This window comes from Arvicanthis niloticus, chromosome 4 (genome assembly GCF_011762505.2).
Source record: "Arvicanthis niloticus isolate mArvNil1 chromosome 4, mArvNil1.pat.X, whole genome shotgun sequence".
NCBI classification, from domain to species: domain Eukaryota; kingdom Metazoa; phylum Chordata; class Mammalia; order Rodentia; family Muridae; genus Arvicanthis; species Arvicanthis niloticus.
In genome coordinates this window covers 72251658-72273006 of record NC_047661.1, presented here as the reverse complement: position 1 = coordinate 72273006, position 21349 = coordinate 72251658, and the positions used below count along the sequence as shown (strand labels likewise).

At 41.2% G+C, this 21349-nt stretch overlaps 1 protein-coding gene across 1 annotated transcript; it reads left to right on the top strand.

Moving 5' to 3' along the window:
* The first annotated feature begins 20248 nt into the window (after positions 1-20248).
* LOC117707376 (TD and POZ domain-containing protein 4-like) lies at positions 20249-21349 on the top strand. Its single transcript, XM_034500809.1, has one exon. The coding sequence runs from the start codon at positions 20249-20251 to the stop codon at positions 21347-21349; it is 1101 nt and encodes a 366-aa protein (XP_034356700.1).

Sequence of the window (21349 nt, the reverse complement as noted above, 5' to 3'; positions counted from 1 at the left end):
AAGAGGAGACCAAAGTGGAGGGATTCTACTCCTCCTGGGAGAGATATGTTGGTGGTTGAAGGCATGCAAAAATATTTTATGTGTTTGAAAACATTACTAGGGATTGATTCATTGTAGATTCATACTCCCCAAGCCAGTAGATCTCAAACTTCCTAATGCTGTGCCCCCTTAATACAGTTCTTCATGTTATTATCAACCCAAACCATTAAAGTTCTTTGTGGCAACTCAACAACTACAATATTGCTACTGTTTTGAACCATACTGTAGAGAGCTGATATACAGGCTATCTGATATTCAACCCATATAAAGGTGTCAAAGAGAATAGGAACCCACAGGTTGAGACCCATAGATCCATTCCATGTCTGCCAGCACACCAGGAAGACTGCTTACTGATCTTCTCCTACTTCAGACCCAATCCCAGTATCTCAACCTCACCATTGTAGCATACTTCCTGTGAGAGTCTTCACTGCCCATTCTTCACATATCCCGTGGATCCCACAGATCTTCTCTTTCTAACCTCCCTGACCCCACTCTTTGCTCTTTCTTAGCCTTCTAGCCAGGCTTGTACCACCACTAACACAAGTACCAATCTTTCCATGGTAACAGAAGGATGCAAGTAGATCCACACCTCTCTCTTTGCTCCCCCACTGACAACTTCCCCCTTTTCATTTCCAGCTTTATTACAGGAAATCTGCTCTGTTGGTTTTTTTCCTTATACCACCAAGCCCAATGCATCACAAAGAAAATTTTTCCACGTTCTTTCTTCCCCCAAATCAGACCATCATCTCACCCTCCAACCCCAGCAGGCATTCATGAAGAACACAGGAAAAGAACAGGACATAGAAACAAGTATGGAAACAAATAACTCCATTACTCCCTCCTCCATTCCAGCTTCAATCCCCTAAGCTCATCTATACAGCTATATGTTAACACCAGCTGTATCCTTCCTTTCTGCCTGCCTACATCTGCTGTGAATCCCACAGACAATTCCTTTTAATCTCCCTCCCCTCACTCCTTGCAGTATTCTAGCCCCGAACTACAGCATGTACTCACTGATAAGTCACTGAACAATCCTGTCAGGGAAGCATGGAAGCTGCCTGTAGATCTTTCCCACTCCTTCATTTCTTGTTTATTTGCACCTACCAGTCTAATTCCAAACTCTTTAGCAATCCTTCTAGGGTAACCACTTTTTGTTGTTTCTCCCAATTGCAAGGAAAATAAGCAGAATCTGGTGTAATCTCTTCCCTCCTGAAAACCCCATTATACTTCTGACCTGTCCCCATTCTAAATGTCACTTCCCTGAAGCAGGAAATCTAGAACCACCAGTGGCAATAAGGTCCAAGGAAAATTCCCGCCTGGCAGCAATGATGCCTGTTTTCAATTCCCAACATTACTACATACACAATGAAGTACAATCCAGAATTCATAAAGATTTCATAAAAGTGTAAAGAGAAGATTAGGACCAGGCCTAGTAGTACAGGTCTTTAAGTGCAGCATTTAACAAATGCATGCAGATCTCTGAGTTCAAGAACAGTTTACAGAATAAATTCCAAGTCACCCAGGCCAAAGCAGTGAAAGATGCAATAGAACCAAGGTGGCATGTTCAAGACTGGGCACATGGATCTAGGTTAGAATCTCCTTTTGATCAAGATGTAGAGCTTTTGGACCTTCCAGAAGCTAGCCAGACTGCATGATGACATGCTTCCCAACATGGTAATAATGGACTGAATCTCCAAAATGGCAAGCTAGCCAAAACTAAATATTTACATTTATAAGAGTTGCTTTGGTCATGATGTCTCTTCACAGCAATAAAATCCTAACTAAGACAACATACAGCAATCACACTCTTCAAATATCCAGAGAGGAAACAGAAGACAAGGAACAGAACTGCTACACAACACAGACAAATGTAGAAATTAGGATCTAAAGCTTTAACCATTGCAATGCCAGCATCTTAGATGCTAGCACAAACAACACAGTCACTAACAGTCAGGTCATTATGTCTACGCTAGAGTCCAGCTATCCTTACACAGCACTCCCTGAACATTCCAACATGACTGAAGCACAAGGAAAGACCTTAAAATAATCTGTATGAAGGTGATAGAGGTCATTCAGGAGAGAATAAAGAGATTCCTTTAACAAATTCATAAAAGTACATACAATAATGTGAGGAAAGAAAGAAATCCATTAAAGAGATCCAGGAAAACAAAACAAACAGTGGAAGAAAAAGTACACATTTGTTAAGGCCTAAAAATAGAAAGAGAATTGATAAAGAAAACAAATACTGAGAAAATTCAGGAAGTAAAGAATTTTAAATTTCTATACAAAGAATAAATGAAATAATAGTTGCTTCTTTGAGAAAATCAAGAAATTAATGAATCCAATTCTAAACTAACATAAGTGCAGAGACAAAATATACAAATTCATCTTATCAGAAATTAAAGGTGAGACATTAACAACAGATACTGAAAAAATCCAGAGATTCACAGGGATACACTTTACAAAACTGCTTCAGCACATTGGAAAATATAAAATAACTTGAAATTTTTCTGGATATCTAACCCTTATCAAGGCAAAATCAAGGTCATATAGTCAACTAAACAGACATAACTCCTAATAAAGTAGAAGCAGTCAATAAAATTCACCTCATTTGCCCCCTTCCAAACACTATCCCCTAACCCTTCTTTCCTCCTTGTTGCTGTGTACAAGCTTCCAATTCAGGAGGGATTCCCTCTGGACCACAGCCAGGAAGGCCAAGCCATGAGAATTCCAGGTAGGGCATCTTCTCACAAACACATTCCAATCTCTCATTCCACTCCATGACTATCCCAAATTCCTCTTTCCCTCCTCTTCACTGTGTGCCAGTTCTCAACATGGACCTAGACCCCCTGGCTGGCCCTCTTCACCTGACCCTGTCTCTTCACTTCTCCAATTTTCTACCACTATTTCTCTCTCCAGGTACACTCCTTTTTCATTTCCCTTCAAGTAATTCAGGAGGCCTCCCAGGGATATTCACTGATCTTAGCCTAATTTAGTACAAAGTCTCATATCAAGGTAGACAAGCCAACCCAGTAGGGGAAAGAAAGAAAGAGTAAGAGCAACAGAGTGAGAGAGTAAAAGCAAGAGAGAAGAATTACAGGCCACAGTTCAAGTAATCCAACCATTGATAACTATGAATTGTTAAGTCCAAGAATCTAATAGTTGCTGTGTTCCAAAGGCTGTGTGTCTCAGGTGGCCTTCTGTATATGCTGGAATTCTGAAGAAGTGTGCTCCAAAACAAACAAAAAGCAAAACTTTCTTTATCCATGTCCTTATATAGACTTCTAGTAAAATGTGAAGTGTCACGGCCCACACTATTCCACGCTGCCCCATGTTTGGGGGCCAAGTGACCCAGTTTGTTCGAAAGAGACAGGTCTAGCAAGAAAGAGTGAGTGAGAATGGAGGAGGAAAAGACTAGAAGAATGATGACAAGACAGGGTGTGTGATCAAGTCCTGTTTATTGAAAGCAAATCATGGGTATATATATAAGCATAAACAGGAGAACACAGCTGAGAATACTTTACCACATATTTCTTGCAGCTGTGGGCACTAAACAAAAAAATGAGATATGTGAGAATAACAGGCTGTTTATCAGAGTGTGCTAAGCTGTTGTAGACTGTTGAAAACAATCTCTTGTCTGGCTTGAGATGGCTGCAAAGATGATAGCCACTTTCTGCTAGGAACTTTTTAAAACTTTTCTGCTAGAAAAAAATTTTTTAAATTTTTCAAAAGGGAAGGATGGGAAAACTTATAGAAACCATGCCTGCCTTAGGTTGGAACAAAGGACCCCCAGCCCCCGTTTCTACTCTTTGGATACGCAATATCCATTTGATTGAGCTGTCTTAGGATGGTGAGGCCTCCCAGTTATGGGAAAGGGTCTTGAGGTGTTCTCTTACTGTCTTTGACTATCTGGCTTAGCATGTAAGTTAGGGGTTAATCCTCTTCAGTCTCAATGACAGAGGTTTTAAAGTTCCCTACTTCCAGCCTGTAATAATGGACCTGTATGGGTTTTATTTGAATAGCATCTATTTGTTGTCATACAAAAGCCATCAGTGTGTTGAACAGCATGGATCTGAGAGACAAGAAACTTACCAATGCCTGAATGATCAGTATAAAACCAGCAAACTTTTTAAAAGTCAACACATAATTTCCTCTGTTGGAGAAGTTAAAGGTCTAAGCCTTGTACCCACATATTTTGAATTAATAGAAATTATACCAATGAAACCCTTGAATTTGTATCAGTTTAGTAACAATTATACAGATTTCTACCAATATATTATGGCTGTGTAATCCATTTTAGCTCTTCTTTCCTGTTCCAATGAAACCATTACTTTCCCCTAGATAGACAGCCTAATATTAACCACCTCAGTCCACAAGTCCAGGGTATTGGGGCGCCAACTCTTCATTACCTTCTTCAAGCTGAATATAGGCATTGAGATATTAGAAGAGGGATGAGGGGAAGAGTAAATTGATAAGCCTCTGATGTCTGTCTTAACTGCATCCAGCTGGAAGTCCAGGACATCAGTGGACATGCAGGTGACAAGAAGATTCATTCACCAAGACTGTGTATTTTGTAATATACACATCTCAAAACAAATTTTAGTATCAAGATAATTATTTTGTTTGATTCTCTGGAATCTAGTCTTCTGTAGGCCTACCACTGTCATGTCTGATCCACATAATTCAGGAAGATATAACTACTACCTTAATGACCTCTTCTGAAAACACATAGGAAAACCCTTTTTCCCAAATCTGTCTGTCCTTGAGCCAGTAACCAGAAAAGCCTTTACACTGACCTTTTATCCAGAGGAAAATATAACTACACAAGTTATAATCACATCCATTTTGAAAGTTAAATTGGTCTAATACAAAGGATTAACACTATCTTTCTGTTCAGCTCTCTGCCTAGAGCAACCTTCTATTTATCTATTTATCTGTTTGGCTCTCTTGACTCAGAGCAGCCTGCAATTTACTCCTCACATCTTTAAATCCTTTTTCATCTGTTCTTGCTGACTTATTTCTTGCCCCATTTTCATTACTATGACCTACTGGTCTCGACATGGCAGGTTCTTGTGGCAATGACCTTTGTTTCACTTCTGACACTTCTGAATTTTTGGCAGACTCTTCTTCCAGTAATGTCCCTCACTGGGTCTTTTGTTCTTGCTGCCTTGCGTTGAGTACCAAGTGTTTGGACCCATGCTGCTTCATGCTGCCCTACACTGGGTGCCAAGATGTCCGAGCCCACACTACTCCACACTGCCACATGTTGGGGGGCCAAATGACCCAGTCCATTCAGGTCAGTCAACAGGGTCTAGCAAGAGAGAGATAGTGGGAATAGAAGGGCAAGAGAGTAGAAGAATGGTGACAAGACAGGGTGTGTGATCAAGTCCTGTTTGTTGAAAGGAAATCATGGGTATATATAAGCATATGCAGGGGAACACAGCTGAAGACACTTTACCACGTGTGCCTTGCAGCTGTGGGCACTAAACAATAAAATGAGATATGTGAGAAAAACAAGCTGCTTTCTGCTATGATTTGGCTCCCAACAGTGAAGTCCAGCTTAAAGGTGTGCTTCTCCTGCCTCAATATCTGAATCACTGGTGTGTCTTCCTACATCAAAGCTCCAGAATAATGGGGATTTAAATACTCCAAACCAAGCAATAAAGATTTCATAGGTGTCTCCTGCATTTGTGAATCATAGTTCTTTATAGTTATAGTCAAGTTGATAACCAAGAATAGCCATTACAAAGGGCTACCTATGTATATGAATTAGATTTATTATTGGTGTTAGTATTGGTGTTTATTGTTATTATTACTATTATTGCCCAGACTTCAAGGACTCCTGTTAGGAATCTCTGAAGGTAAGGAGAGGCTTAGATAGGGACTGATTGAGGGAACAATTAATACTCTCCTTTCAGGGCCAAAGTGAGAACATGGAAAAAGCCATTCTTATCCAGCACTTTCAGTCCCTCTGGGTCAAAACGAATTTGGGCTCCCATTTGGTGAGAAAAATCTCTTCCTATCAGGGCATATGAGCACCCAGAGATAACCATGAATTAAAGGATTATCTATCCAACTCCCAAGTCTATCTTTCTTTGGTTAGTCCATGGAAAGGTCTTGGTGCCCATTGTCCCTGTGGCCATGTTTTTTAAATTTAAAAATGGCCCCAGTGCTTGTTTCAAGACAGAATGTTGTACCCCTGCAGTCACCAAAAAGTATATGGGTTTCCCCTCCTCCTTTAGGGTTACCAATGGCTAGTGGAGTAGGGTTGAGCCCCAAGACTCTCAGTCATATAGTTCTTCCTATATGAATGTATGAATCTGCTTACCAGCAAAACCATCCAGGTAGTGAATTTGTTGACAGATATCAGGGGTAGTTTGTTTAACAAAATCCATATTTGCCACTGATTAGTTTCTCTTATTACTGGGTCAAAGGGAGTGTAGTTCCTATAGGCTTCAAAAAACCCTTCCTAGATATTCTCCAGGGCTCTCATTATTTCACCTGGCTTACCTTAGATTTGTGGGTTAGTTTCCCTTATATAAACTACCTACCAGCTTCTCTGTGGCCCACCCAAAACATTTTGGTGTTATACCCACAGCCTCTTTCAACTTTCAACAGTGTTAAGTCTCAGTCAGATTTGGTCAAATGTAAGACTGTATCAATATTAGCCTAGACTTGTGTGGGCAGTCCATTTGCTCCCAGAACCAATATGCAAGGATCTCCCAAAATTCTATATCTTCTGTTGTGAAGAGAACCTGTAGCAACTGCTGACAGTCATCCCAGGTAGGTTAATGAGTCAGCATGATTGAAAATAAAAGACCTATAATATCTGAGGGTCTTTCTGAAAAGGGGTGGTGGTGGTTACAATTTCCATTTATAAAGGTCATTATTGGCCAGTGGTACATAGGTCATAAACTGCCACCCAGTACATCTAGGTGTTAAGAATATTGGAGGAGTAAGGTCATAGTAGAGTCAGCAGTCTGGTACAGTAAAGCAGCACTCAGTACAGCCTGAGTGTGAAGTGAACTCCAGATGAGAGTCAGGTAAATTATGGGCTGCTCCTTCCTCTTCTTGTACCTGTTGGGCTGGGGCAGGGGCAGGGGCAGGGGCAGGGGCAGGGGCAGGGGCAGGGGCAGGGGCAGGGGCAGGGGCAGGGGCAGGGGCAGGGGGCTGGGGCAGGGGCAGGGGCAGGGGCAGGGGCAGGGGCAGGGGCAGGGGCAGGGGCAGGGACAGGGGCAGGGGCAGGGGCAGGGGCAGGGGCAGGGACAGGGACAGGGACAGGGACAGGGATATAAGGAAAAGTATTGAAATCTTCCTTGGGGGAAGAGGAAAGAAGCAAGGCAGGAAGGAGGGCAAGGGAAGAGGGTGGAGAGTTGTGCAAGATTTCAACCAAACAGGTGGCTTTTTTACTATTACTGCCATGTGGAAATATTTGACATTTGGTCAAGGTGGCCCTTGGCCTCATACACAAAAAGCTTCACCTTGTAGATTGTAGGGGAATGAAAAGTTCCCTCTTTAGTCCATCCTAGTTCATAAGTGGGCTATATATTCCTATAAATGATGATCAGTTTCCTGTGAATAACTGCCAGACCTCAACCTACTATGACTTGGTGGAAATTATGAAATGTCTGAACACTAAACCCAGTGAGGTACTCTGTTCCTGTCCACTCTTAGGGATCTAAAAATCTTGTATACAGGAACAAAAGCCACAGACAAAATACACACAGAATAAAACAGATGCACTAGCATAGAAACCATAAACAAAGTACACATGGACAGACACAGAATAATGTTCCCAGGAAAGCAAAACCAAAAAGAATAGGCTGTTGGGAGCCAACTCCTAGCAGAAAGCGGCTGTCATCTTTGTCGTCATCTTGAGCCATATACCCTGACAAGAGACTTGTTTTCAACAGCCTACAACAGCTGAGCACACTCTGATAAACATCATGTTTTTCCCACATATCTTGCTTTGCTGTTTAGTGCCCCCAGCTGCATGGTGCATGTGGTAAAGAGTCTTCAGCTGTGTTCCCCTGCTTGTGCTTATAAATACCCAGGATTTCCTTTCAATAAACAAGCCTGTGACTTGATCATGAAAGACCCCCGCAAGGGGACCATCACTCATGTCCGGACCTGTATGCACCCAAGGACACACGAGAGACCTTCTTGATGCAATTGCAGAGAAGGTTTAATTGCGAGGGCCCTCGGGTTGGAACATATCTCAGGCAGGAGATAGAGGATCCGACCCAGAACACAGGAAATGGGATATTTATGGGTAGGGGTTGGGGAGAGTGGGAAAATTTGGTGCTGTTACATATGATTGGATATTTCAAACATCAGCAACTTGCAGAAGTGGCTATGAGTGAGCTGGCAGGATGACTAATTATTTTGACCATGAAACCTAGGACTTCTCAGAAACAGGGAGAGAAAACTAAACACCAGATAGCCCATTACTCACTTGGGCTTGTCTGGGCATGTCCTTGCATGCCTTTTCATTTTTTCATAAGTCCCTGGAGGGACTTAATGTTTTTATTATGACTATATTTAATAAGTCGTTGGTGGTCTTCACTGACCATGAATTTCTGTTATTGTTTCAATGCTGCTTTCAAATTTTGTTCTCACAATCACACACTCTGTCTTGTCTCCATTCTTTGCATCTCTTGCCCCTCCATCCCCACTCTCTTTCTTGCTAGATTCTGTTGTCTGATACCCTTGGACCAGAGCACTTAGACCCCAAGCATGGGACAGAATGGTCCTCAACAATAGGCTGTCTCAGATAATCTTCCTTCCTGTGAATCAAAGGTCTACAGACACACCCAATTCATAAATCAGTTGAAAACTACTAGGTTTTCCAGATGGGGTTCATGAGAGTCCTCCATAGTCCCAGACTGAGCAACCAAAACCAAGTCTGCTCTGTCCCTCTTGGCCTCTAGATTGAACAGAATAAGAAAACACTGTAGTGACAGTTGATAAAAACAAAAAACAAACTTAATGATCAGAAAAGAAAAAATATAAACAAACAAAACCCTCAACTATTTGGGTCAGAGGTACTCAGCAACTCCCAGATGAGCCCTCATATATAAGGGTCTGCAATTCACTGAAGAATGATACCAAAAACTCAAATGATGTGCAACAACAAAAAGCAGTTATTTTGCAGAGATTCAACATGTAGGGGTCTGCCATACATTGGGCAGGAAGATGGAGGTGTGTGCTTCATAGGGTTAATATAAAACCTGTTAGTGTAGGAGCAGGTGACATTTATGATTCTTTTCCATGACTGGTTGGTTCTATCTGCCGTGCAGTGGGTGACTTTGAGATGGGTCAAGAATCTGGAAGGTTTTGTGGTAGTTTTTTATAAAGAATCATTGCTGATTAACTATTTGGGGCCTGGGCTTGACTTAGACCACATGGTGCACAGTCCCTGGAAGGTCCTGATTTGCTGCTCATGGGTGTAGATTTTATTGGAATTGACTAGTTCTGGGAAACAGAAACACAGGATATGTAGATTTGTAGCTTTAAATACCTGAAAAAATTTTGAAATGTTAGGAAAGAGGTCTGTGTGTCATTTACTAAAATTATACATGGCCACAAAAAATCTTTATTGATTTTTTTGTAAACATTGACTTCAACTGTAAATAGAATAATATCAGATTCAGGAGTCAAAAAATGCTGATTCAATCTTTGGCTTTTGAAAATACAAATTCAGAATGCAAAACTGTGATATAATCTTTAAAGGCAAGATCAACACCAATAGAGAAATGGATTAGAGATTTAGCTAATTTTGGAGCACAAGTTTGATTTTTTTATTGGCAGGGTGGGAGAGAAAATATTTATTATATCTTACAGGTTATGGCCTGCCATCCAAGTAACCTAGGGAATCAGTGAGAACCTGGAGTCAAAAGCCAACCAGAGACCCTAGAGGAATGTTCCTTACTACTAGATTCCTGGTTGGCAATTAGCAGCTTTTTTTTTTTTAAACCTAAAAAGACCACCTACTTATCCCCAGCAAAGCACATCTCTCAGTATGGACATACCTACTAATCTTTCTGAAACAGTTCTACCAACTGAGATTCATACTTTGAAACTTTTGAGATTTGGAGGGCAAATATCTTTTTAAACATCATAAAAGTAAATATATAAATTTCAACATATATGTTTGCTATTGCTATCAATATATTCTGATATGCTAAGTCTTTTTGTTGTTTATATTGTTTTTTTTCTTTTCTCCCCTTTATCTGCTTTTATACCATTTTAATTACTTGCATGTACTAAGGTCAGTTCTAGGTTGAGGAACTAGCAATACAATAGATGCAAATAGGTGCACATGTTTATGGCGCTAATTTCATAGAAATCATTTCTAAATGGTGTTACAAAAAATCAGAATGGCAGATGTTTTAATTGTGGTAAGCCAAGTCATTTGAACATGGATTGTAGGCAAGGCATTGCTAGAAACAATGTTGTTGTGGTGGTTGGTTTGTTCTGTTTTCCTAGAAATGACCCAAAGATAAGACCTCAGCCTTCTGGAATATGCAGAAGGTGGGGCAATGGCTGGCACTAGACTAGTAATTCAGATCAACAAGGATAGGAATCATAACACTTTGACAACAGTTAATACCCTAGGAGGCCTCCTACAACTTTGATTCAAAATCATTCCTCCATTATATGTGTACCCATTTGTCTTAGTTAGTGTTGCTATTGCTATAGTAAATCACTATGTCCAAAAACCAACTTGAGAAGGAAAGGTTTTATTTGTCTTATAATTCCAGATTATAGTCTATCATTGGAGAAAGTTAGGACAGAAACTCAAACAGAAATGGACCAGAGGCAGGAGCTGGTAACTGGCTATAGATGGATGGGGTTTATTGACTTGATTCTATATGGCTCATTCTGCCTGATTTTCTATAGAGCCAAGGCTCACCAGTCCAGGGATGGCACCACCAACAATAAAATTGACTGTCCCAAAATGATCACTAATTGAGAAAATATCCTATAGCTGAATATCATGAAAGCATTTCCTCAAATGAGGCTCCTCTCTTTCTGATGACTCTAGCTTATGTCAAGTTAACAGGAAACTAGCCAGTATACCATTTTTTTTACATAGATCATTTGGCTCTTTCATATACACATTTTTAGAGACACATACATACATACATACATACATACATACACACATACACTATATATACTACAAACCCCAGAGCCAGCTCTTAATTGAAGTAGACCAGCCCAAAACAATATTTAAATGCCATTCATATGTAAACGACACCTGCATCCTTGTAAAAATGAATTTAAAGAGCTGAGAACAAAGAGTACTTAGAAACAGGAAAAAAATCTGAGCTCTATAAATTGAGGATAGTGTAGGAGGGAGCTGAGATATGCCCCAGACTGGGGGAAAGTGTGTGCAGGATGTGTGCATGCTTGAGGGGCTGCTCATTTACTTCCTCCCCATCCTGCCATGTCTACCTCCCTGCTTGTACTTTACAATAAACTACAGATACATCAAGTAACTAAAAAAGCAGGACATTTACACAATGTGTGCGTGTGCATGTGCATGTGTGTGTGAGTTTGTGTGTGTGTGTGTGTGTGTGTGTGTAGTGGCCTGGGTAGGAAAGAGACCAGACAAAACCAAACAGGGCTTGGAGTGGAGAAGAGAAAAATAGGAAGTAGGGAATATCTGTCCATTTTCCTTATTACCTGTAGTATCTGCAATAGTCTCTAATAATACTAGCATCTAGAGTGTCTATAGGTGACACTTTGGATTGATCATTTAAGGGGTATTATGTCCAAATTCTATCACAAAAGTGAATAAGTTTAGGATCACTCATGTCATGTTTGTGCAGAAGAATCTGGAGATTTTCTAAAAGACATCCCTAGAAAGAGTGAGACAGCATGGACAATACATTTCCTGTGAATGAAAGAGAGGGCTTGAGGAAGATTGCACTGCACCCCATAGTCATGGGAGACTCCAGGATACAGGTTAGACTGGAGGAAGACAGAAGCTGTTCCGTGTATTTTCACCTCATTCAGTGGGAGTTAGGGGCTTTGCCTAGTGAATCGAGGAGAGACTGGTCAGATGGCATCAGGGTTTTTGTGGAGGCCAGAAGGCAAGGATGAAAAACCAATTTCTAGGAGAGTGATGGCATCCACAAGAAAGGGTCAGAGAAGCACAGGGAGTCACAAAACCCATGAGGACCTAAGGGAGCTGGGGGATGACAGGCAACTCTGAAAGGAAGACAGGAGAAGAGGGTAGGAGGGTGTTCAATAGCCCTATTGTGTCTAAGAACTCATAGATATACATACCTGTTTCCTGAATGCTGGGATTAAAGGCCTGTACTACCAGGCCTGGACCTAAACGTCTATTAATATTTTTACATGATCTTCATAAATCTAGATTGTAGTTTATTCCAGATATTATCAATTTGACCATTGAGAACAGCCATCACTGCTGTCAGGCAGGAAGTTGTCTTTGCAACTAATAGTTTTGGTCACTTGAGATTCAACGTGACCAAATTTCAGTGAACAAATGGGCTTGCTAGTAAGATGAGAGCAAACAGGCAAAGACACAGAGCTTCCTTCTTCCATGTGCTTATATAAGCCTAGAGCAGAAGGTGTAGCCCATTGAAGGTGTGTCTTCTAGTCTCAAGATCTGGATTAAAGGTGTGTGATTTCCTGCCTCAAATCTCAGATTAAAGGTGTGTGTTTTTCTACCTAAAGAGTGTAAATTTGAACTGGATCTACCTACTTTAACTTAGGCAAGAAATTAAAAAAAAAAAACAAAACAAAACATGCCTCCAGTTTTGTATGTTACTTAAGTCCACAGGAAGTCCAGACAAGAAGAATAGCCATCACCAGTATACTTACTATCATCAGTCTTTCATAAATCAAGGGATCATGTCAATCTCTGCACAGTTATTATTTCCCATATGCTTGTTTACAGTGATTCCTGCCATAAAGCTATTCAGGGAAGGGGTGTTTACTTAACCTGTCAGAAGTCTGGATGTTCACAAAAGGCATGTGAAAGAGCTCCTGTCTATTGGTCAGGAAGCAGAGCCCCAACCCTCTGAAGGTGGCTTTCTTCTTTCTTGTGTGTTACTCCATTTAGACCCACAGAATTTGTGATGACTCCTCCCAATTTGGTTTGTGGTTTTCTAGTTCCCCTCAGAATATCCTCCTTAAAAATAATTTTTCAGAGCCACTTATGGGTGTGGTTTAGGAATATCCTAAATGCTTCTTAATCCAATCTCTTTAGTTGGTATGATTCAGCTTCTCAGTATCTCTTACTGTGTGTTACCCACTGGTGAGTTCTGTCCTTTTCAGACTTGGACTGCATGCTTGGTCTGCTGGCCCTGAAAAGAGAGAGATTTTGCTGTTTTCCAAGGTCTGTAACATATATTCATGAGCTATCAAAGATTTGAAGTTGATATTGCTGCCCTTATGTAAAAGGAAGTGTAAAATTCTGCCTACATCTCTTATCTCTCGAGTTTGACTGTCTTAGACCTATAATCTGTCAGACATAAACATAACTACAACAATTCAATCAGATCAGCAACTCCCAGCTCTCCTGTTTGTCTGGCTACAATGCTGCTCATCCTTCAGGATAAATCAGTTAATTGGTTGTGATTTTTGATTCTTCCTTGGACTTATTGCTAGTATTAGCATCAGGTTCTTTTAAGATCTTGGTGGGAGGAACCACAACCTCAAATCAGAGTCCTCAAAAGACTGGAATCACATCTTTCACAGTTTCTGGAAACTGGTATCTAAACTGAAGACGTCCTAACCAGTCTTATCTCCAGAGGTGATCCAGTAGTTTATTTTCTAATGTGTTCATTGTAAAAGAAACTAATATTCATATGTATTTATTGTCATCTCTGAGGCCTTCTGCCTCCACATGTAATTTTTGGCCTAGCACTGGAAGGTTATAGTTTCTATAAAATCTATTCTAGGCCTAGAATATTATTAGCATCTAAGAGTTATATCTGAATAAGCTCACTCCCTCCTAGTTCTTTATGAGCTCTGGCTTGGTGATCTAAAATTCCTTTCCAGTGTAACTGATTCAATCTGTTTTTTTTTTACAGTTTTTCCTGACTGCTCTGCTTGGCCTCATACTAACTTTGGCAATATATTCTGCTCCTCTGGCTCTTTCTGGTTCTCTGAATCTTTCTGTCTTTCTGTACCCATGTCTCCATTGTTCTCTCTTCTACCTGTCTTGGTAAAACTCTCCTGGAAAAACTGCCTCCTCTCTTTCTTTTCTCTCGATACTGTCTTCTTTTTTCCATTTTTTTATTTAGTTGCATCACAGATGTTGTGCTATCCCAGTCTGCCCTCAGAGTTCTTCAGACTCCCCTACCCCTTTGCCTCAGAGAGGGTGCCCATTGGCACTCCCCCACCCTGAAGCATTAAGTCTCTACCAGGATTAGGCACATCCTTTTCCACTGTGGCCAGACAAGGTAATTGTCTTAGTCAGGGTTTCTATTCCTGCACAAACATGATGACCAAGAAGCAAGTTGGGGAGGAATGGGTTTATTCAGTTTACACTTCCACATTGCTGTTCATCACCAAAGGAAGTCAGGACTGGAACTCATACAAGGCTGGAAGCAGGAGTTTATGCAGAGGCCATGGAGAGATGTTGCTTACTGTCCTGCTTCCCCAGTGTTGTTCATGTTGCTTTCTTATAGAACTCAAGACTACCAGCCCACGTATGGCACTACCCAAAATGGGCCCTCCCCTTTTGATCACTAATTGAGAAAATTCCTTATAGCTGGATCTTATGGAGGCATTTCAACAGCTGAAGTTCCTTTCTTTGATAACTCCAGCCTTGGTCAAGTTGACACACAAAACCAGCCAGTTCAATTGACCCCTTGTCAACTTGACACACAAACACATCACTATTAAGCCTCAACCCTTACTTTCTTATTCATCCCCAAGATCTGAATAACTTTAAAAGTCTCATAGTCTTTGAAAATTCTTACACATTAAAAATTCAATCCCTTTGAAATATCCAATGTGTTTTAAAAATTGAAAGACTTTTTACAATTCAAAGTCTCTTAATTGTGGGCTCCACCAAAATACTTTCTTCAGGAGAGAAGTATATCAGGGCACAATCACAATCAAAAGCAAAATAAAACCATAACTGTACAATATGTGGAATCCACTCATGATCTTCTGGGCTTCTCAAAGGGTTTGGGCCACTTCTCCAGCTCTGTCCTTTGTAGCACAGACTTTGTATTCTAGGCTCTAGCTGCCTCAATACTTAGCTGTATCTACATCTGTTTCAGTTAGCTGCTAATAAAACCTCTCAGAGGACAGCTTCTAGCTCTCCTATATGTCATGCTCCAAGATTGCTTATCCCTCAGTATTAGATGAATCACTCAATTAATTTTTATTTTTTTATTCCTCTGTTAGACTTATTGCAAACTATAAGCATCAGTGACTCTGTATCTGGGACTTTTGTGGCCTCAATAGGGGGATCCCCTGTTTCAAATCTGACATTTAGGACATTTCTAAACCACACCCTTAAGTGACTTTGAAAAGGGATTTCCAGGGAGGATTTCCTGAGGGGGGACTACAAGGCCATCATCCAAATTGGGAGGAGTCATCACAAGGTTTATAGGTCTAATTGGAATAACACACAGGAAAGAAGAAGGCCACCCTCAGAGTTTTGGGCTCTGTTACCTGTTCACACCATATAGAAGCTCTTCGAACTGCCTTCCTTTTTGTGAACAATCAGACTTCTGACAAGTTAAGGAAAATACCTCTTCCCTGATCATGTTTGTAGCAGGAATTAGTGTAAGACCAGCACAAGGGTAAATAATAGCTGTGCAGAGATTGACATGATCCCATCACTTATGGAAGATTGACTACATTAAGCAAAATACACTGGGGATGGCAATTCATATTGCCATCTGGGATATCTCTGGAATTAAGTAAAACTGGAAGGCATCTTTTTATTGGTTAAGGTGAAGTAGATCTACTTATAAGACAGATTTTAATGTAGAAAAAGAGACACCTTTACTCTGAGTTTTGTGGCAGGAAACCACACACCTTTAATCCAGATCTTGAGATTAGAAGACACACCTTCAACTGGGCCACACCTTCTGCTCTAGGCCTATATAAGCACATGGAAGATGGAAGCTCTGTGTCTTTGCCTGTTTGCTCTCATCTTACTAGCAAGCCCATTTCTTCATTGGCATTGGAGCCTGCTTCTTCAGAATCACAGCATATACTGAAGAATATCTGAGACTTCAAACCTTGTGGACTAAGTAAGTACTGACTTTAGCCATTGTTGTATTAACTGGACATCAGCCTATAAGTTTTATCTTATATCCACTTTCTATTTATATAGAGGAATTCATTCTATAAGTTCTACAGGACATGACTAATACAATAAACTTGAAACTTGAGTGTATAACATTTTCTAAGCTCATCCAAAGTTCGATATAATAACTATTCTGTTTCATGAAAGAAGAACCAGGATATGTTTTATATAGATTTATATAATAGAATTTATTTAGAGCATGGGAAGGGGAGTTGAGTAGGGACAAAAGGGGAGTAGAGGCAGATAAAGGGGAAGGAGGAGAGAGGATGAGGAGAGGATAGAGAGAAAAAGAAGAGGAGAGGCAGCCCAGGATAATATGCAGAAGAGGAGGGAGGAGGAAGTAGAGAGAAAGAGAAAGTGGTTACAGAGTCAGGGAGCATAAGAGAGTAAGAGAGAATAAGAGAGTGAGCAGGGTCAAAAATCCCCTTTTATAGTGAGTCAGGTGTAACTGGCTATTGCCAGGTAGCACTTTGGTGGAGCATAGAAGGAATGGTAATATTCGTTTATTTTGAATTAATCTAAAATAAATGTAAAAACTAAACAGAGACAATTGTGGAGCAAGAGTAGAGTGGTCATGTTCTTTAGTTAGTTCGTGCTGACATTGGGATGAAATGTCTCTGAGAAATCAAAGAAAAGGCCGGGTGGTGGTGGTGCACGCCTTTAATCCCAGCACTTGGGAGGCAGAGGAGGGCGGATTTCTGAGTTTGAGGCCAGCCTGGTCTACAGAGTGAGTTTCAGGACAGCCAGGGCTACACAGAGAAACCCTGTTTAAAAAAACCTGGATGGGGATGGTGGTCTGTTCTTAGGAGAGTTGGCTATTTCCTTGCTATCCAGGGTTTGTGCAACCATCTGTAGGCACAAGGGGCAGGTCCAGTTGAAGTGTCTGTGTCTGTGAGAATAGATTGGAGCATGTGGGTTGCTTCTGTGGAGCATTCATAAACGTTGATTTTGAGTAAACTCCTGGACCTGACAAGATGTTGAAACATTAAGTGTTTGTGTTTGAGTAGGAGTAGTAGTAGTAGTAGTAGCAAATAATATATAGATATGCTATATATCTATATCTATATATATATACAAAATTAATATATATAATATAGATATGCTATATATCTATATCTATATATATATACAAAATTAATATATATAATATAGATATGCTATATATCTATATATATATATATATATATATATATATATATACAAAATTAAGAAAGTTTTTTGAAAAAAAATTTCTTAGGTGTATATTTGAAACCCTTAGGTCTTGGTGGTTGGGTGAGGTGAGTCCCAATCCCACCCTCTAGAAGAGGTCTCATGTGGGAACTTAGGTTATTGATTGGCAGATGTACTTATCCAAATTCAGTCTCTTTGGTCTATGAAAGGTAGATCTGACTGTGTTTGGGGGCTTAGAAGTTTACAAAAGATATTTGTTAACAGCATAAACAGTCTCTAAAATGAGGTTAGGGAAGACAAAAACCTTTGATGGAGCAGAAGGAGCAAGAAGGGCTTTTATTTCTGTTTAGGAGACTGTTTAGGAGACTTTATTTTTATATATAAAATAAAGGAGACTTTGTTTTATATATAATATATGTGTGTGTGTGTCTGTGTGTGTGTAGTATAATGAGATGGATTTTGAAGTATGTATTGAAAAGAAAATTAGTGGAAACTGGAAAAGTTGACAACCTCATAAATATTCTTTCAAAATGGCATCTCCTTTTTATTTAATTTGTATGAGGTTGGCGAGAAGGCAGAAACCTATGGGTCTTGTTGATGAATGAGAAGTCATTAACAAGAGGGGGAAAGTATTGACCTGATTCCTCTTGTGAAGAACAGAGGGCTGTTCTTCCCACATCTTTGGTGGCTCTTGGTGTCTTTTGGAGAGGAGGGGCAGAGCCTGACTTGGTAGGAGTCCCCCACAATGAGTGTTGGGCCCCCAGGAGCACAGAAGCATATGTGGCAGCTCAACCTGGTGTAATCAGGGCACAAATGGGGCAGGGCAAGAGACCAAGCACTCCCTTGGCTGGGGTGGGGAGTAAGTGGCAGTGCCTGCAGCTGTGCTCTGTCTGCCTGCAACTCTGTTCTAGCACTGCATGTTTTGTGCCCCATGGTGTTGGGTTGGGCAGGGAGCAAAAAGCAAGGTGGAAAGTGGAGAGAAGGGCTTAGAGGCAGCCGCAGAGGCAATAGTAGAATCATGTGGGAACACTGTTACTCAGTGGTTATCACACTACAATCTAGGCAGTCTTGTTGCTGTGCCTATATGTGGAAGGAAGAGCAAAGAAATGAAGCATTTAGAAATGGAGGTGGTGGGAAAGAATACTACATAGAAATCTTTCCATTTTTCTGGTTGGCTAGAGAGAGTTGTAAAAGGTTTTTTTTTTCCCCTAAGTGCACTTAAACAGCAACATAGAGTTATAGATTAGTGTATATTGGGGCCAAATTTAGCCTGTGAATATGGAAGCCGTTAAGAGTGGGTGGCATCCCAGTAAGGAGCCTGGGAGTGACTGGGAACAAATACCCTTTTGGGGTGAGAATGGCAGTTATTAATGACCCCTACCAGCATCCTGAGGATAACTTAATAACAAAAATGTTAGGTTCAGATCACCATGGGCTCAGGCAGTGGATTGGTATTTGAGCTCAGGCAAGTACCTGAGTGGTCAGTGAAGAGTATGGTTTACCCTGTCCTGGGTTTTCATAGCAGTGAGAAAAGGAAATGACTCAGAGTAGAGGGGAAATCTCACTCAAGGAAAACTGTCCTAAAATGAGGATTCAGCAAGGGGGCCAGTCATAAAGACTGAATGTCTTCATCCACAAGGACTCCACAGGGTTGCTGCTAACTCAACATCCCTTCCTTAGGACCAGGGGATGTTTACACTGACCAGTGTGGGTGAGGGAGCTTACCAATTTGCTGGTGTTTGGATGGATCGGTCTAGAAAGTGATCTGTTGGCTGGAAAGTTCATTTGGCAGCAGGAGACATTAACCTACGGGTATTGAAATCTGAGTCACAACACCAATGATGTGTTTTATAAGAAGAAATCCAGGATGTGTTTGTTAAAGCCAGGCATGGAGAGGGTGGGAATGATCCCTGGTGGACCCATGCTGAGGCATCCCTTCCCTCTAAGATACCAGCCATATGACAGGTTTAGTATAGAATAAAGTTTATTTAGGGCACTGGAAAGAGAGTTGAGTAGTGATAAGAAGGGAGGAGAGGCAGAGAAAGACAGGAGAGAAAAGGAGGAGGAGGAGCAGCAGCAGCAGCAGCAGGAAGAAGAGAAGGAGGAGGAAGAGGAAGAGGAGGAAGAGGAAGAGGAGGAAGAAGAGGAGGAGGAGGAGGAAGAGGAAGAGGAGGAAGAAGAAGAAGAGGAGGGGGAGGAGGAGGAGGGACTGGACAGAAACAGGTGGAGATCGAGGGGCAAAGTGGAGGGGAGAAAGGAAGAAAGAGATTAGGGCTTCAGAGAGAGGAAGAGGAGAGAGGAAGGGTGTTTGAGGGGTTCAAACAGCCCATTGTCTAAGCCAGGTTTACCTGGCTATTGCCAGGTAACTGGTGGGTGAGGCCTAGATAAAACACTAACAATAACAAAATCTATTCTTTTAAAATTTAAGAGAGAGAGAGAGAGAGAGAGAGAGAGAGAGACAGAGAGAGACACAGAGAGAGAGACAGAGACAGAAAGAGACAGAGAGCCCCACAGGGAGCCTGGATTGTTTTTTCTAAAACTAATGTTAAAGTCTAACGGAAAATTTTAGAGAGACATAAGTTTTCAACGTTATAGAAGGGGCAACTTAGGAGAAATTAAAACAAATCTAAAAAGTATCTGTAACTGTATCCTATATGGTAAAGAGTAAATGATTTTTATTTCTTCTTTTCAGGTTCTAGTTTTACATCCAAAGTACCTCAACCAGAAATGTTGGGGCACCTGGAAACCAAGAGGTGGCACCACACACAGCATAGTGAACAGAACTTCTGCTACAGGTGGACCATTAGCAACTTCTCTGGTTTCATTGAGGAAATGGGGGAATGTATTACAAGCCCGACGTTCCCACCAGAGGCCAATGACAAAGTGGCATGGTGTTTGAGAGTATACCCAAACGGGGTTGATGAAGAAAGCGAAGGTTACCTGTCACTTAACCTGATGTTGCTCAGCTGTGAAAACAGCCCAGTTTGGGTAAAGTTTAATGTTTGTATCTTAACTGCCACAGGGGACAAATGCAATAATGCAAGGAGCCCACATATCTATAGTTTACTGCCGCACCAAGCCTTTGAATTAAAAAAGTTCATCCTTCTAGATTTCCTCTTGTCTCAAACCGAATTGCTATTACCAGACGACAGATTTACCCTCCTCTGTGAGATGAGCATGGAACAAGGCTCCTTCAGCATTACTGTACAGAACACAAGACATCCAATCAATATTCCAAGGTGCACGTTGCCAGATGACCTAGGGGAGCTGTGGGAGAGTTCTCTCTTCACAGACTGCTGCCTGCTAGTAGGTGGCCAAGAATTTAGGGCGCACAAGGCCATCCTAGCAGCTCGCTCTACAGTTTTCAGAGCCATGTTTGAACATGAAATGAAGGAAAGCCTAACTAGTCAAGTTGAGATCCAAGACCTGGATCCCCAAGTCTTCATGGAGATGATGGACTTTATCTACACCGGGAAGGTGCCACACCTCCACAGCCACTCCATGGCCAGTGGTGTGCTGGCAGCTGCTGACAAGTATGGCCTGGAGGGTTTGAAGGTCATGTGTGAAGATGAACTCTGTGGGAACCTCTCTGTGGAGAATGCTGCACACACTCTCATCCTGGCTGACCATCACAGCACAGAGCAGCTGAAGACTCAGACCCTGGATTTTATTGCACTTCATGCTTCTGAGGTCTCTGAGACCTTGGGGTGGAAGTCAATGGTGGAGTCACATCCCCACTTGGTGGCTGAAGCATTCCACGTCCTGGCTTCTGCAAGAGTGTTTACTGGGCCCTCTTTCTCAAAGGACTTAGTAGTCTTTAAGACCTAA